The sequence below is a fragment of the Cherax quadricarinatus genome, chromosome 6, assembly GCF_038502225.1.
Source record: "Cherax quadricarinatus isolate ZL_2023a chromosome 6, ASM3850222v1, whole genome shotgun sequence".
In the NCBI taxonomy this organism is placed as follows: domain Eukaryota; kingdom Metazoa; phylum Arthropoda; class Malacostraca; order Decapoda; family Parastacidae; genus Cherax; species Cherax quadricarinatus.
In genome coordinates this window covers 2,631,946-2,651,114 of record NC_091297.1, presented here as the reverse complement: position 1 = coordinate 2,651,114, position 19,169 = coordinate 2,631,946, and the positions used below count along the sequence as shown (strand labels likewise).

Here is a 19,169-nt window from a genome sequence, read left to right as displayed (position 1 = left end):
TATCTTCCCAGCTTATATCGGTTAGGACTTGGTTTACTTGGTCCCACTTTATGTTTTTGTTATTGAAGTTGAATTTGGTGAATGCTCCCTCGTGACTAGTCTCATTTTGTCGGTCTGGGGCTCCTCGCATACATGTCTGAACCTCAATTATGTTGTGATCTGAGTATATTGTTTTTGATATGGTGACATTTCTTATCAGATCATCATTGTTAGTGAATATGAGGTCTAGTGTATTCTCCAGTCTAGTAGGCTCTATTATTTGCTGGTTTAAATTGAATTTTGTGCAGAGATTTAAAAGCTCGTGTGAGTGTGAGTTTTCATCAGAGCTGCCTCCTGGTGTTATTACTGCAACAATATTATTTGCTATATTCCTCCATTTTAGGTGCCTTAAGTTGAAATCCCCCAGGAGCAAGATGTTGGGTGCAGGAGCTGGAAGATTTTCCAGACAGTGGTCAATTTTTAACAGCTGTTCCTGGAATTGCTGGGATGTTGCATCCGGAGGCTTGTAGACTACCACAATGACTAGGTTTTGGTTCTCGACCTTTACTGCTAAAACTTCCACTACGTCATTTGAGGCATTAAGCAGTTCTGTGCAAACAAGTGACTCTGCAATGTACAGGCCAACCCCCCCCCTTTTGCCTGTTCACTCTGTCACATCTGTATAGGTTGTAACCTGGGATCCATATTTCATTGTCCAAGTGATCCTTTATGTGGGTCTCAGTGAAAGCCGCGAACATTGCCTTTGCCTCTGCAAGCAGTCCACGGATGAAAGGTATTTTGTTGTTTGTTGCTGGCTTTAGACCCTGTATATTTGCAAAGAAGAATGTTATCGGACTGGTGGTATTGTTGGTACTGGGGGGGGATTTTTTTTCCGGCATTAGTATCTGTATCTGTTGGTTTGGAGTGGAGGCCATCGACTGTGGTTCCACTCCAGGAATGACTGGATTTGGTGTACGATTTCTGCCATTTCCTGCCAGTTTTTTTTCCTTCCTGGCACTAAAAAACCTCTCCCTCTTGAGTGGCTGTGGCTACCCAGGTTTTCCCATGGCCTGGATGTTTTGTATCTTTTTGTCCCCTTTAGATGGTATGCCTGGCAATTTAAGTTATAGCACAGTCTTTCCTGTACTGAAGAGGTACACATTTCAGGGTGAAAAAGCTTACAGGAAGGGAGTTTGCATTTTCCTGTTGTCATATGGGCATGGCATTTTCTAGGGTGGTCATAGTTGCACGTCCCATCTGTTTTTCCAGATTTCCCATGCCAGCAGATACCAAGTGCATAGTATGTGCACAGGCTTGGTTTCCGCTTGCCTTGGGTTTCTGTGACTGTATTCCCTGTTGGTGCATGTTTCCCTGTCTTACTTCTATCCTCCCTAGCACCAACAATGGAGCTCCCACCAGTTGTTTTTGGTAATTTATCCTCACTATTGCTATTGGAGTCCTCTTGTTTGCTATTTCCTGCGGTATTTCTAGTTTGCAATATTGGTTTTATCTTATCTTTGACTACACTTGTTTCCCTACTATGGCTCCTATCCCCTATGAGGTCATTTATATGTATTCCTTCCTGCGTATAATTCCCGACTACCTGGACAAAATCTCCAGCTTCACCATTACTGTCTCCCAGGACAGTATCTCCAGCTTCACCATTTCTGTCTCCCAGGACAGCACCTCCAGCTTCACCATTACTGTCTCCCAGGACAGCACCTCCAGCTTCACCATTACTGTCTCCCAGGACAGCACCTCCAGCTTTACTATTACTGTCTCCCAGGACATCACCTCCAGCCTTACAGTTTGTGACTACATGGCCAGTATCAAGGGCAGTACCATTCAGCCCAGACTTTTTATGTTCCCATCTGTTGTAGAAAGCTTCCAGGTTTTCTATGAAAGCAGCTTTGATGTTGTCCTCTTTTAATACCCTTGTGATTTTAGTCCACAGATTTTCCTCATTTGGGCATACCCAGAAACACTTCTCTGTTTTAATACTGCTTGTAGCTAGTTCTGGGATATCTGCACAAGGGGCGTGACACCAATTTCCACAAAAATGACAATTTATCCATGTGGAGGCCCGTTTGTTTGACTGACCACAGACTACACACAGCTTCATAATGATTTGAATGGTTGATTTACTGCAATTCTACTAGCAACCTCTTGAATATTATATTAATAACCTTAAATGAAGCTCTAGCTATTTGTATTTCTGTTTCTAACTCTTTTTGTATATTGGACAGCTTACCGTCACGTTCCTGATTTTTAATGTTTGTGTTTATAAGGGCGCCTACAACCCCATCCGTTTACAGTCTGCTTTATTGTCCAACGAAACTGTTTGAAACCAGTCCCGGGTTCGGACCAGTCAAGGGTTCGGACCAGTCAAGGGTTCGGACCAGTCAAGGGTTCGGACCAGTCAAGGGTTTGGACCAGTCGATCTGCTCTGATCAGTGGGTCACTTATTTAAAACATACTGGTCGGTGATTTGAGCTAACACATGAAGGATCTACTGGAAATTATCTACCCGAGTAATATGTGATTTGACTGATACAAAAGTATAACTTGCGTGTTGAAGAGCCGGTGATATCTGGCAGCTCCTACAATGACGAACGGTCACCTCCTTGTTTATCAATCGCTGTATCTGGCTTTTCTATTTTTTTTTTTTTTTTTTTTTTTTTCCGTCTCCACCGCAATAAATGCTATATTATCACTATAGTTGACTGGTGCAAATTTTGGAGGAAGGACGCTTTTTCTGTAGTAATAATTGCTTCTCGTTGTGTATATTGCGACCGCTGGTAACTACAGGTTATATGAAATTCACAGTAACGTCTTGTATTTCAAGAAAAGAAACTAATGAAAGTCACTCCACTCCACTAAGTACCACTATAATACTGGTTAGTTGCTACTACAACACTGTATTCTGCTAGAAATGTCTTGTACATTACCTGGAGAGGGTTTCGGGGGTCAACGCCCCCGCGGCCCGGTATGAGGCCAAGCCTCATGGTGGATCAGGGTCTGATCAACCAGGCTGTTTCTGCTGGCCGCATGCAAGCTGACGTACGAACCACAGCCCGGTTGGTAAAGTACTGACTTCAGGTGCCTGTCTAGTGCCTTCTTGAAGACAGCCAGGGGTCTATTGGTAATCCCCCTTGTGTATTCTGGGAGGCAATTGAACAATCTTGGGCCCCGGACACTTACTGTTACTTTTTAAAAATTATTTCTTTTATTCTCTTCAGTATCTTATTTTTAAAGTCCCGTCCTCCCTCCAGATTGGAATTCTGGCCGCGCTGCTGTTAATTAATATGGCAGATGTGTGTGTTCTTTAACTCGTTGGTCCATGGCTCTGACGGTTTTACCCTCTGAACTTTCCCGGCCACCGTCCAGGTATATGATGATAGTTGTAGGAGTGGTTGCTGCTTTCATATGACAGCCTGTGATTGCTGGAGGAATGTTGTAGGCCACGTTGCTGTCAAGGTTTAATATGCCATGCTTAGTCTGATGTGGTAGGTACTCCAACACTGAAAAGCAGTGTAGTGGAAACTGTCTGATCTTTTCTCAGACTTCTACAACACAATTGTCCTCAAAGATTTGTTAAGTTATATCATGAATTAAGGAAAAATCCTGGACTTCACCTTACGAAACGCAAATGCTATAGTAATTATGGCAACGCTGTATAGCCCTTGTGGCTTAGCACTTCTTTTTTATTATTATAATAATAATAGAGTAATTATGGAATAAGGTAGATTAGTGGAAAAAATGAATATGTTAAAAAACGGGGAACTTACGTGCCCCTTAATATGGGTGATATTAATGGAGTGTCAGAAGGTCTCTAGGACATATTTTGCAAATGTTATTAATGTACTTGAATAATGATACTTGCAATACTTTGCTTATTGTTTAAAAGTACAAGTATCTGTGTTTTAATGTGCAGAGTACTAAGTAATTTTGATCCCAGTGTTCTGTCAATTCTGCAGCCTATTTTTGTCCCTTGTGTTAACTAGCAGCGATCTCCTTAAACACCTTTGCTTTTGGATTGTGCGGTAGTGTCCCCTCAAGGAAGGTTCCTTGATGTTGGTGAGGGGCTCTTGATTTAGGGAATTGGATCTGTGCTCCAGTTCCTCGAATTAAGCCTGAATGCCTTCCACATCCCCCCCCCCAGGCGCTGTATAATCCTCCGGGTTTAGCGCTTCCCCCTTGATTATAATAATAATATGCGGTAGTGTATACCACTTGACAGTTACCCCAATGAAGCAACGAGCTAACTACTGGTGTTTCTTTAGACGAGGTGATCTGCCCAGAAGATCCCAGCAGGACGTGCCTGGTGTCAGAATCTACCTGCATCAACGCTACTTGTCCAAATGAACCCGATGCTATCTGTCGCGTCACCCCGTGCACATGTAGGACGGTGTTCGTCAATGAGACGGGTCACTCCATGCAGTGCAAAGCAACCACCACACCTGTTACCACACCTGTTACTACACCTGTTACTACACCTGTTACCACACCTGACGATATTAATATCTCGGGTGAACAGGACGACAGAGGTAAGGATGATGAGAGTAAGTAATTAAAACGCTTGATAGACTCCATGACGAGGCCTCAATAAGGAATTTCGCAGCAGACCTAGAGACTTGACTGGCCTACAGAATTCTCCAATGCCAATGGTATTGACGATTGGACAGACATTTTTCTTAACAAAATACTTAGACTATACAACAAACATTGTCCTATAAAAACGAAACAGATCACGGATAAATGGCTTGGTTGCCCATGGCTAACCAGTAGCAGTCTGAAATCCATTGATAAGAAACACCAATATGAAAAGCAATATAGACAGGGATTAAGACACAAAGATATTCTTAAACAATATTCAACAGTTCTCGCCAAATTAATAAAGCCAAACAACTGTACTACTAGAGCAGATTCACTGACACGAGGAGATACAAAAAAAAAAAAAAAAAAAAAAAAAAAGACCTGGAAAACACTTTCCTCTTCAAGGGGGGCTCCTTGGCGTGGTGAAGAGGCTCTTGGTCTGAGGCATTAGCCCTGTCGGTCTTCTTCCTCAGACCGAACCTAATTACCCCCCATTCTCCCCTCCCCTATCCCATCCTCCCCATCCTCCCCTTTTTCCATTCCTCCTCCTCCTCCTCCTCCTCACCCCTCCCTTTTGCCCTTCCTCTTTTTAGCCTTCGTGATTTCTCCCACAGGCGCGCTAGTTCCTAGGTAGGGGAAAGGACACCGGGGTCCATCCCATTCCGTTGAGGTTTCTTGGCGGTGGCGTAGTTTGCCGTGGAATCTGGATTGCCTAGGGATGTCCCGATCCCTCTCCGGTATCCCGGAGTGGCTTTGGGTGTCTTTTGGGCGACGGGTGTATCTCTGGAAGCCACCTTTCGGATTCCGGGGGTGGTGGCTGAAGGAGGTATGCTTTGTGGCGGATATCCGGCCGCCCTCTCTTTTGTCCACCGAGGTAGCTCGGCAGATGTGAGGTTGCTATCCCAGATTGCTGGTTTACTGGCATGAAGGGTAGGGTATGGCACGGGTTCCATGCTGCATCTGCGCTACTAGCGGTGTCGAGTCCTCTTGGGCGCGGAGGGGGATTTCCGGCCCTTTCATTCCTCCTGGGAACTATTCCTCCCCGCTCCCCCCTTTTTTTTATTCTTTTTTTTATTTTTATTTTCTTTTCTTCTTTCTTTTTTTTTCTTAAAAACAAAAAGCAAAGGAGTAACCTAACCATGGCAGCCCTAGTCCATGAAACCACTACCCCCGGGCCCCTTCTTGATACCGCACCCCATTCTGACCCTGCCTTGTGTTTAGACCACTCTTCGGACACTCCTGATGCCCCTGTACCTCTTGCTGGTGCTGTTTCCTCACCCGCTTCAGGTACCGGGGCTTCGACTGACTCCTTCGATTTGTCTGAACTCCGCTCTCCTTTGACTATGCTTCCGGCTTCTCCCTCTACGGTACGGCAATTTTCGAATCGCCCACCCATTTCCTGCCGGACCAACTCCGGTCCTACTCCTAAACGCCAACGTCAATCTCCTGATGATGCTCCGTCGTTACCTTCCCATTCTACTCGGAAACGACCGACACGTCAAGCACTCCCTCTCCACGCTCAGTTTCGGACCACACAATGGACTAAATTCTTTACTTTAAGACCAACTTCTTCTTCTGCCTACCTTTCTGACCATAGTATTGCCAAAGCGCTCCTGCGTCATGTTGGCAGAGATATTTCATTTCACGCTCTCAAGAGCGGTACACGCATCGTCACTGTCCAGAATGCTACCCAAGCTCATGATCTTTCTCTCCTTTCGAATATCGATACTACTCCTATCACTATTGAAAAACATCTTTCTCTCAATTCTTGTAGTGGTACTGTCATTCTGCCCCATACCATAGTCCAACAGAATTTCCAGTCATGTGGCAATGACATTTTTGAACAGCTGGAACTCCAGGATCTCCCAATCCTCAAAGTAGACACTTATGTCCTTCCTGCCTGGGGGCGGAGACGTTACCCTTGCAATGTGGCTCGTTTAACTTTTGACAGCCGAGAACTCCCGTCCTCTGTATATGTCGCGGGACATCGGTTACAAGTTCGAAAGGTGATACCTACACCGCAACAATGTAGAAATTGCTGGCGTTTTGGTCACCCAGCGAAATATTGCAGATCTATGGCCGAATGCCCAGTCTGTGGTGCCGACAACCATTCTAATACATCTTGCAGTCAACCTCCATCTTGCCTTAATTGTAATGAAGCTCACCCTTCGTACTCCCGCCATTGCCAGGTCTACTTAAATGAACGTGAAATCCGTTGCCTCAAAGAGGCAGAAGGTCTCCCTTATGCTATGGCAGTTACTCATCTCCGCCTCCAAGGGAGACTACCCCGTGTTTCTTATTCTCGTGTTTCCATACGTCCCCCCACTTCTGGGGTCCCATCTTCTGCAGCCTCCTCTGTTGTTACCCCTCCCATAGCCACTACGGCATCTAATCCTTTTGCTGTCCTTGGCTCTGACGTCCCGACTACAACTCAGTCTGTTCTCACATCTTCGCGTCCTTCCTCACAAGCCCCAGTATCGACAAGACCTCGTACGACACCTAATACCAATCGCCCCTCTACTCAGAAGTCCAAAAAATCCACATTGCTCAAATCTTCTTTGCCCCTTCCTTCCCTTCTTCCACCTCCACACGTTACCTTTCCAGTCTCTGTACCTAGTTCTTCCCCTCTCTCTGGCTCTATTACAAGTGTGGAGATTCACCCTCCTCCTCGTACTATGCCTTCCACCCCCGTCCCCTCCCAAGTTTCTCCCTCTTCTGTCACCTCCCAGGTTTCTACCTCTTCTGTCCCCCCCCACACTTCATCTCCAGTCCCTTACACTTTTCCCTCCCCCTCTACTTTGGTACAGTCCATTACTGTCCCAATCTTTACTCACCCTCCTCCTCCTATCTCCAATATGGTTTCCCATACATCTTTGAATTCAGAAACACTTGAAGCCATTTCAGAATATATTGCAGAGACTAAACCTTCAATGGACACTGATTCACTTCCTGTTCCTTCTCTTCCCTCTCCTCCATCTTCACAACCCCATTCTTCGCAACGCTCCGTTCCTTCGCTACTTGAACATCTTCCAATGCCACCACACGTTGACTTTTCTAACCCCTCTAGTCCGTAGGTGCCTTTACCTACAGATTCCTGATATTTTCTTCATCGCCAATCATGGCCTATTTACAGTGGAATATCCGCGGCCTCAGGGGTAATCGGGGTGAGCTTCAGATGTTGCTTTCCAGGTTTTCCCCTGTTGGTGCTTGCTTACAAGAACCAAAATTACACTCGGCTGTTTTCCAACCTATCTCAGGCTATAATTTATTGTATTCTTCGGATCCTTTCTCAGATGGGACCTTTAATGAAAGTGCCCTTCTACACAATGATATTCCGTACTGTCAACTATTTGTCCATACCTCGCTGCATTACACTGCAGCCCGTATCCACTTGAATAAGTGGTTTACAATATGTTCTTTATATCTCTCTCCTTCTCGAGCATTTTCTATCCCAGACTTTGCCTTTCTTGTTTCATCCTTACCACCACCACTTCTGTTACTTGGTGATTTTAATGCCCACCATTTCCTCTGGGGGGGTCTCATTGTGACTCACGTGGCATTCAGTTGGAGGCTTTTCTTGCCTCTCACCCCCTCCATGTTTTAAATACGGGTACTCCCACCCATTTTGATCCTCGTACTCATACTCTCTCTTGCATCGATCTATCAGTCTGCTCTTCCTCCACTGCACTAGACTTCACCTGGTCTGTTCTACCAGACTTACATGACAGCGATCATTTTCCGATCATTCTTACTTCTCCTTCCTATTTCACCACCTTCCCGTAGCCCTCGCTGGCAATTTGATCGGGCAAATTGGGATCTTTACTCACACCTCACTGCTTTTAGTGAGGTTCCTTCTTCATCCTCCATTGATGAGCTCCTACACATCTTCTCGACATCAGTTTATACCGCAGCTTCTCATTCTATACCCCAAACCTCAGGCAGGCATTCTCAGAAGTGCGTGCCTTGGTGGTCTCCTGCTTGTGCTCGTGCAGTACGTTTGAAACGTGCTGCATGGGGCAGGTACCGGTACAATAGAACCGCTGAGAGACTTGTTGATTTTAAGCAGAAGCGTGCGATCGCTCGCCGTGTCATCCGTGAAGCTAAACGCACTTGTTGGCGAGACTATGTTTCCACCATCACCTCTGCTTCTTCTATGAGTGCAGTCTGGAAAAGTGAGGAAATTGAGTGGTAAATACTCTCCTGACCCGGCTCCTGTTCTACGGGTCACTGGTGTTGATATAGCAAACCCTCTCGACGTTGCCATTGAACTTGGCACACATCTGGTCCGTATTTCCCGAGGGCTCCATCTATGCCCCTCGTTTCTTTCCTCAAAGTCTGCCAGAGAGTTAGTACCCTTGGACTTTTCTTCTCTCGGAGAAGAACAGTATAATGTGCCTTTTACACTTCAAGAACTGGAGGCAACGCTCTCAGCTTGCCGATCATCGGCAGCTGGGCCTGATGACATTCATATTCGTATGTTACAACATTTACATCGGTCAGCCCTTGTAGTCCTCTTACACCTCTTCAATCTTATTTGGGCACAAGGAGTTCTTCCCCAGCTGTGGAAATCTGCCATTGTTCTCCCTTTCCGCAAACCGGGTACTACAGGACATGATGCCTCCCACTATCGCCCCATCGCTCTTACAAGTGCAGTTTGCAAAGTGATGGAACGCCTCGTAAATCGACGTTTAATGTGGTATTTAGAGACTCACAACAGTCTCTCCGCTACTCAATATGGCTTTCGTAAGGGTCGTTCTACCATAGACCCCTTACTACGCTTGGATACGTATGTTCGTAATGCCTTTGCGAATAATCACTCGGTTATTGCCATATTTTTTGACCTTGAGAAGGCATATGACACAACTTGGAGGTAAAATATTTTGGCCCAGGCCCATTCCTTAGGCCTCCGAGGCAATCTACCATCCTTCCTTAAGAACTTTTTAACTGACAGACATTTCCGTGTTCGAGTCAATAATGTTCTTTCCCCGGACTTCGTCCAAGCTGAAGGTGTCCCTCAGGGATGTGTTCTAAGCACAACACTTTTTCTCCTTGCTATAAATGATTTGGCCTCTGTTCTTCCACCCAATATTTGGTCATCACTCTATGTTGATGACTTCGCTATTGCTTGTGCAGGCGCTGACTGTCACCTTATTGCAGTTTCTCTCCAGCATGCGGTCGACCGTGTTTCCACTTGGGCCACCACACATGGGTTTAAATTTTCAAGTACCAAAACTCGCCAAATTACTTTCACTAGACGCTCTGTTATCTCCGATCATCCTTTGTATCTCTATGGCTCCCGTATCCCCGAACGTGATAGTCAGGTTTCTAGGCCTTCTCTTTGACCGTCGGTTAACCTGGAAACCTCACATTACCTCTCTGAAGGCAACTTGTCACAGCCGGCTAAACCTTCTTAAAACCCTTGCTCATCTTTCCTGGGGAGCTGATCGTCTAACTCTGCTTCGCCTACATTCAGCCCTCGTTTTATCGAAACTCGATTATGGTGACCAGATTTATTCCGCGGCCTCTCCTGCTACTCTCTCTAGCCTTAACTCTATCCATCACCAAGGCTTACGTTTGTGCCTTGGTGCTTTTCGCTCTTCCCCTGTTGAGAGCCTCTATACAGAAGCAAATGTTCCATCCTTGTCTGATCGCCGTGATGCCCATTGCCTTCGTTACTATGTACGCTCTCACGATCTACACAATCCTTCCATTTATAGAATGGTCACCGATATTAGTAGACATTCTTTATTCGTTCGCCGCCCCTGTTTGCTCCGTCCCTTTTCTCTTCGCCTACATTCACTCTTGTCTTCCCTTCAGTTACCACCTTTATATGTTCATGTAGCATCTCACTTTTCCCTGCCCCCCTGGGAAGTTCCAGCTGTTCGGGTCTGTTCTTTCTCACTCCCTTGCTCGAAAGCTCAACTGCCTACGGTGGCTTCCCGCTCTTTTTCTTGATCACTTCCACTCCCATTCTCATGCCACCGCTGTGTACACAGATGGCTCTAAGTCTTCAGACGGCGTCGGATTCGCAGCAGTGTTTCCGGACAGCGTCGTACGAGGGCATTTACTATCTTCAGCTAGCATTTTTACTGCTGAACTGTATGCCATTCTTGCAGCACTTATTCGTATTGCATCTATGCCTGTGTCATCATTTGTAGTAGTCTCAGACTCCCTTAGTGCTCTACAGGCTATACGAAAATTTGATACATCTCATCCCCTAGTTCTCCGTATCCAACTTTGGCTACGCCGTATCTCTACCAAACATAAAGATATTGTTTTTTGTTGGGTCCCTGGTCATGTCGACGTACAGGGCAATGAACAGGCAGACACTGCTGCGCGGTCAGCAGTATATGACCTACCAATTTCCTATCGAGGTGTTCCATTTCTGGACTATTTTGCTGCAATAGCTACCCACCTTCGCACCCGTTGGCAACAACGTTGGTCAACTCTGCTCGGTAACAAACTTCATTCTATTAAACCGAGCATAGGTTACTGGCCGCCGTCTTGTCATCAGTGCCGAAGTTGGGAGACCACTCTCTCCCGCCTTCGCATTGGCCACACTCGTCTTACTCATGGGTATCTCATGGAGAGGCACCCTGTTCCTCTCTGTGAGCAGTGTCAAGTTCCAGTATCGATTAGCCACATTCTGTTAGACTGCCCTCTCTATCAACGAGCACGCAGAATTTACCTCCAACGTCGTCTTCGTTCTACTACTCTCTCTTTACCTTCCCTTCTTGCTGATGGACCCTCCTTTAATCCTGACTCTCTCATTGACTTCTTGACAACGACTGATTTATTCCACAAACTCTGATGATACTTTTCGCACTCCCCTCAGCCCTTTCTGGTTCAGTCTCTTGCTGCCCTTTACCCTTTCACCATCCACTGCCCCGCTGTTATCCGTAACCTGTTGCTCATCCATCTCCCTTTTGCCACCTGATGCCCTCACTTCCTTCCTGCCCTGCAGCGCTGTATAGTCCTTGTGGCTTAGCGCTTCTTTTTTATTATAATAATAATGGAAAACACTTTCCCAGATTCTGGGGACCCATAAACTGAAAAAAAAAACAAGAATATTTTTCTAACTAAACCTCATGAAACACCACTGCATCCCACTGATACAGCTAACAAGATGAAAAAAGACTTCTTCTCAAACATAGGATCTAATCTCGCCAATAAAATCCCACATACCAATGCCCATGCCGGGGACTACCTAGATGGGAATTTCCCAAATTCCTTCTATCTTATACCAACTGAGCCCACGGAAGTCACCGCGATCATAAAGTCACTTAAAAATAACTCGGGGAATCTGTCTCGCGTCCCACCATTATTGTACAAGCGAGCGGCCCATGTCCTTTCGCATGCTATCACATTACTTTTTAACAAGTCACTAGAAACTAGCACTTTCCCGAAACTATTGAAGACGGCAAGGGTTACACCAATACATAAAGGTGGTGACCCTACAGACGTAAACAACTATAGGCCAATATGAAGCTTACCATTGCTATCCAAAACCTTCGAGAAACTCGTGCACAGGAGAGACTATTCATTTATAACGTCACAAAACATGCTCAACCCCTGCCAATTTGGATTCAGGAAAAATAAAAGCACTAATGATGCAATTATAAAAATGCTAGACCTGCTTTACACAGCATTGGAAAATAAGGAATATCTGCTAGGAATTTTTATTGACCTAAGAAAAGAGTTTGACACATTAGACCACGGCATCCTACTCCACAAACTTGACCACTGTGGTATAAGAGGCCATGCGCTTGCATATTTTAAATCCTACCTTTCTAATAGGTATCAGTATGTCACTATTAAAGACAGCCTCATCAATACGGCCACTTGATACTGGAGTTCCGCAGGAAAGTGTCCTTGGACCCCTGCTCTTCCTCATTTACATCAATGATCTTCCAAACATATCCCAACACCTGAAACCCATTCTCTTTGCTGACGACACGACTTACGTCATCTCCCACCCTAATCTTGCCACCCTCAACACCATTGTTAACGAGGAGCTGCTCAAAATATCGACTTGGATGACAGCCAATAAACTTGCTTAACACTGGCAAAACCTACTATATTATGTTTGGTAGCAGAGCAGGTGTTGCACAACTTAACATTAAGATCGACAACACACTAATTGCCAGACATAATGAGGGCAAATTCCTTGGCCTATACCTCGACAACCTAAATTTCAGCACCCATATCCAACACACAACAAAAAAAGTATCCAAAACGGTGGGGATCCTCTCCACGATACGATACTACGTACCCCAAACTGCCCTTCTCGCACTATACCATTCACTTGTATATCCATACCTCACATATGCTATCTGTGCTTGGGGTTCAACTGCAGCAACACACCTAAAGCCAAAAATAACCCAACAAAAAGCCGCAGTAAGAATAATCGCTAAATCCCATCCCTGGCAACACCCCCCCCCTCCCCTTCTTCATAGATCTAAACTTGCTCCCTGTTCAGAACATCCACACTTACTACTGTGCAATATATATCTACAGGACCTTAAATTCCAATATTAACTTTGACCTGAAACCGCTTTCTTGATAGTTGTGACAGGATCCACAGGCATAACACCAGACACAAATTCTGACATTCCCCCGTGTTCAACTAAACCTTTACAAAAATTCAATATATTTCAAAGGACCTAAAATCTGGAACACCCTACCTGGAAACTCTAGAACTGCAGACATTAATCACTTTCAAAACTACAGTTAGAAAACATCTCATCTCCCTGATCCACCCCGACAACTAACTACATGATAACCACCTGGTGGTTCACACTCACCCACTGACTATAAACCCAGAATACTAATCTTAATCTTAAAATAATAAATCCTAACTAGCCATAAGTTTGCCTATGATACTCCAATATAGACACCTTGTATTGTGCCAAAACAAAAGCATTCACATTGCTAAACTCACAAATTATGATGTAGTCACTTAGCCTTAATACCATAATCTGTAAGGATTTAATGTTAAGAATTAATCTGTCTGCTCGAAATGCCTAGCCATGCTAGGTGTCCTAGTGGCCCCCTCTGTAATTAGTATTTTATAACGTAAACCACACAATACCCAAAACCTGTAAACCCCACATTGCAACCCTTAGAGAATAAACTTGAATGTGGAAGAACCAATGTATTGCATTATGTACAGGGGTGAGAGTGGAAGATGGGATAATTTATGAACAAGTTTACGAGAGGAGCATAGTGAGGGAAGGTCAAGTTCTAGAGCTTGACCCAACTGTTAGACTTTTGAAGCACATATTGTTTACTTGTACCGCCTGAGCGGCTAGTTATTGTGCACACGAGGCTTGTTTACACAGGCAAGTGAAGATTTCAGTGGCTGTTTATAGATAGGAATAGGTAGCACAGCATGGCGTTGGTAGATGTTTATCTATCTTATGCAGCCAATACTCCATGGTGTGGGCGGTAGTTCAGTCTGAAGGGTGGAAGTAGTTACTGTTGCTTACTCCAATTTCTATGAGCCTTCCGTCTGAGAGCAAACAGCTGCAGTACCAGCTGCTCCAATAGATTGGTGAACAGAACTATAAACATCCACAATTTGGGAAAGTGTGTGCTGTGTGATTAAGGCATCAATACAACTTAAAGCATCCTGCTTGGCTTGAAGTCATCAGTTCAAGTTTTTATGATCTATCTGGAGGAGTGTTCACCAGTGCCGAGGAAAGTTTGGAGGGCTTCTGTTCATGGGTTTATATGGGCTTGCCTGAGCAAATTGGCCCCAATGAGGACATTTTTCAGTGACAATATCTGATGCACATTTAGAATTTTGGCAGTACGAGGGCATCCTAGGATCCTCACTGCTTCGTTCTGCCATTTTCCAGCCCTCCAAGCTTCGTTAGTCACAAGAGCAAGTAGTGGTGCGGCATAATCAACTAATCTAAGCAAAAATACATCATTTTTACAATTTTAACATTAGCACCATACCTGGGCTGAAAACCTGCCACAATTCTAAGTGCTCTCGGCCTTTCTTTGTATTAGTGACACTTGTTACAAGTAGTCAGAGCAGTGGAGCCTCAAGCCCTAGATACCTGAATCTAACTTGACTCGCGAAATCGTAATGACAAGATTGCAAACAAACCCCACCCGTGGTATGGTTTGTTTACCTGAATCTAGTTAGATATTCTAGTAGAGACCCATTATGCAACTGGATCCTGCGGACTGCACCTCTGTCGAGGAAGACGCCTGTTAAGTATCTTAGTTTTCCCCAGTAGACATAATTCTCAGTAGTAGTAACCAGTTACCAGTAACCAGTGTACCAGTAGATGACTCACTACCAACCGTCTCTGCCTGAGTCACTGTCTGTATTCATATTGTGCTGACCACAGCAGTATTCAAAGACCCCCTCACATATGGGTACTGTGGGCGGCCAGTCAGTCTGACGAGAGTGAGCAAGGAGATAGGCATGGCTGTTTGGGCGCTCTCCACATTATCCGTAATTATACGTACTTCCAGCCTACGTGAGTATTACTTTACCCTATCCACGTGTTCGAATCCCACATGAAGTTGCCATATGAGGCCAAAAGTATTTCAATCTGGTTTGTTTTACTGAATGATCCATACCAGGGTGTGCAACACCTGGTACATCGTGAACTAGCTGTAAGGCTACATTCACTAGTGACTGTGGAATTACTAACTGGTATACTCTCCTGCTAGGAGTACTCAACTCGGCTGTTCGATACAATAATTCTTGGTTCATGACAGTCACTGATGGGTGCTGGTGGCTTCACAGTCAGAATAAGATCTACCTGGAGCAGGAATCGAATCACACCAGACCACATGGGATCTGTTCGTTGAGCTTTCTTTACTTCTTCAGCACTAAATGGAGGGTCTGCAGTTACTATACTAACATGTCGCGATAAGGCATCTGCGACTACATTTGACTTGCCAGGTAAATGCTCAAAGGTGGGATTGAACTCTTGGATAGTCAAGGTCCATCTGGCTAACCTTCCAGTAGGTTGTTTGTTCTGGAATAAAGGTATCAGTGGAGCATGGTCTGTCAAGACATGAACAGAGTACTGATAAATCTCGGAAGTGCTTTAAAGACCATACTATTGCTAAAGCTTCTTGCTCAGTTACTGTATAATTATGTTCAGCCTTCGTAAGGACTCGGCTAGCAAATGCAACTGCGTTGTACTTGCCATCGGTCTTCTGAGCTAGTACGGCACCTATGCCAATTGAACTAGCATCAGTTGTCAGATAGAAGGGCTTAGAAAAATCTGGAAATTTCAAAATTGGAGCAGATGTTAGCTTTTCTTTTAGAGTTTGGAATGCTCTTTCTTGACGGAAGGTCCAAACAAAAGGAGCATCTTTCTTAAGCAACTCGGTTAGAGGAGCAGCTATGGAAGAAAAATTGGCAATGAAAGATCTATAAAAACCTGCTAAGCCCACAAAGGATCTTACGGCATCAGCAGTTTTGGGTGTTGAAAAATTTAGTACTGCAGTTACTTTACTTTGGTCAGTCGTAACCCCTCTAGGAGTGACTACGTGACCAAGAAACTTAATTTCTGATCTGAAAAATTGACATTTAGACAGTTTAGTCTTTAAATTGGCTTCTTCAAGCTTACCAAGCACTACATCAAGTCTTTTCAAGTGTGTATCCACGTCTTTAGACATGACGATTACGTCATCTAAGTACACCATAAGTGCATTACCTATGAGACCTCTAAAGATATTAGTCATGAGCCTTGAGAATGTGATAGGGGAGGATCGTAATCCAAACGCCATACGGAGGAAGTGATAATGACCTGTAGGAGTGGAGAATGCAGTTAGCTCTTGGCTGTCCTCGTGAAGACGGACTTGCCAAAACCCTTGTAACAAATCCAGGGTTGAAAAGACTATCTCCGATGTTACGTAAAAGATCACCCAGTACAGGAAGTGGGAAGTGATCTGGAATAGTTTTCGCATTTAACTTCCTAAAGTCAATCACTGGGCGCCAAGTACCATCCTTCTTAGGTACTAGGATCAAGGGTGCATTCCAAGGTGAATTGCTAGGTGCAATAACTCCATCAAGCATTTGATTGATCAATTCTTCTGTGACAGCAACTTGTGAATGAGGCATTCTGTATGCAGGTATGTAGATAGGTCTAGTACCAGGTTCAAGTGGAATACGATGGGACAATAAGTTCGTTATACCCATCTTCTCACCTGGTAAGGCAATGGCTTTACGACGTTTGTTCAACAGAGTCGACAAACGCTTGACTTCATCTGGGAAGTCAGTGGGAGCTAAGTCTTTCTCCTCAACTGGTGGAACAGATTGATCCAGTGAAGTGGATGAGGTCTCCCCGGCAGAAATAGCACCGACCCACTGGTCTGGTGACAACTCATCCTCTACCTGAACAGGGTAAGGATAGTGAACAAGGTCAACAAGATTGGTATTTGCTCTGAGGCGAACACTGTGACCAGAAGTGTTGGCTAGGAAGAAATGGATCTTACTATCTCTTACAACATGTAAGGATGGTTCAACAAATAGCCCTTTTACTTTGCAGGAATCACTGTCAACTAGGACGTTATCACCATCTGGAACACTAGGAACAACTACAGACACTCTAGTGAGGGCACTAGCTGCGACAGAAACGTCTTTCTGCAGACGGCATGTGACATCAACAAGAGATGGCATTACTGGTTGCAAGTAATTGTTTTCCGACAAGGCGTCCCCTGTGGAGAAACTACTACTTGAACTAGCAGACATTGCAGGGATAGGCTCAGCACTCAAGGTAGTCAGAGCGTCCTCGGACACTTGAGGTAACTGGACACTATCTTGCAAGTCTGAAGTTGCAGGAACACAGAAGTGACAGGATCATCAGTGCCTGACCGCTTGGGTACGCTACTGGAAAATGCACTGGCCTGTAAGGACTTAATTCAAGTGTCATACTCTGCGGCAGTATGGTAGATCTCGGATCCAAGCTGGTAACCCCAAAATGGTACGATAAAGTCATCAATTTGGGCATGCCATCAATAAGGGTCGAGCACAATGCGTAAGTCTCGCATGGAAGCAAAGCCCAGTAGAAGGTCACCAGGGAAAGTAATCTGGTCGACAACAAGGAAGGAAGCAGTGAAATCTCTACCTTGGATAGAAAAGGTTAGGGAAGTCCGACCTCGGACACGCAGGTGAGAACCAGCTACTCCACTAAGGGAGGACACATGAGTCGGTTCTACGAGAAGGACATGTCGTAACTGCTTATCCTTAAACAAACTAGACCTAATAATATTGACTTGCGCACCAGAGTCCATGAACAAATGAACGGGCGCATTATAAACAGATGCTTGCACTATAGGGCCTATGGTTGCATTGGAAGTTATGTGCAAACAAAAAGGTGGATTGTCATCAGAAAAGACTTGTTCCACTTCATCCCCAAAATCATCTACGTCAGAGACATGTGAAGCAACATCATCAGCAGGATTGTCATTCTCGAGACTGCTTAAGGCTTCAAAGGAATTGTGAATGGGGATGGTGTACTCATTATCACCTACTGTCACCATGTGACGGTTTGACTGGGGCGCTCGAATTCCCCCGAATTGGAAGAATGAGCCTGGTTCTGGTTATTTTGAGAACCACGATATGTTTCCTCTACGGGTTCTGCGGTTGGAACGGCCACGGAAAGACCTAGAGTACTGAAGGTTATAGAGAGCATTGCACTCAGATGTGTCATGTCCATGTATTCTATGATAAGTACAGTAGGGAAGATCTGGGTACTCATCAGTACGACGTCTCTTAGGGTAACTATCAGGATAATTAATTGCAATATGGCCACGGAAACCACAGTTGTAACAAGTCCGCCGACTATGGTTGCTGAATGTACTATGAATACTACGAGGTTTATAACGACTGTACACTGGTTCTTGGTGATCTCTGAGATGGTTGACAACCACGATTTGTCTCTGTGGCGCAAACAAGAGGTGGCGCAGACTGAGGCATATGTGTGACATTACTTTTTCGCATAATAACCGGGCTGATTAGGCACAGCATTTAGTGAAGCCCTAATTATAATATTGAATGTGGTACTGAGGACACTTCCCTGTGGAGTTCCTAATTCAAGGTCTTTAATTACACTTCTGTGCCTCTGGAACAACACAGAAGACTTTGTTGGGCAGGTAGCTTTTAATCCAGCGGAGAAGCCATCCTCCTACATCCATTCTGGCAAGTTTACTGATGTTTACATCAAAAGCGGATTTAAGGTCATGGAAGGTAGTGTAGGAGCTGTCAGTTTGCAGGGCGCTGACATGAAACCATACAACCGGGTATACAGAAATTTTGATTCTGTGCATGACAGTTTAGTTTCATTCATTCAAATGTTTTACACAAACACCTAGTAAGAGATTTTGGGCGAAATGCATTTTGTTGATCGGGCTTTGAAATGGGAATGATGAGACTATTGATCCATAATTTAGGGAGTTCCCATTACATAACTCATGTTCTATAATTAAAGTAAAAGATTACCTAGTACTTGACATAGCACTCTTGAGTATGGTGTAATACCATCCTTCCCAGGCAAAGTGGATTTGCCCTTAGTGCCACATTGAACTCAAACTTAATGAAAGGAATGTTAGGTCATCTT

At 44.7% G+C, this 19,169-nt stretch overlaps 1 protein-coding gene across 2 annotated transcripts in view; it reads left to right on the top strand.

Moving 5' to 3' along the window:
- Positions 1–19,169, top strand: part of LOC128692044 (uncharacterized) — a 63,884-nt gene that overhangs the window by 38,250 nt on the left and 6,465 nt on the right. For both annotated transcript variants that reach the window (XM_070079826.1, XM_070079822.1), the window contains exon 4: positions 4,263–4,526. In XM_070079826.1, coding sequence (XP_069935927.1) covers positions 4,263–4,526 — 264 coding nt within the window. The remainder of the gene's footprint in view (positions 1–4,262; positions 4,527–19,169) is intronic.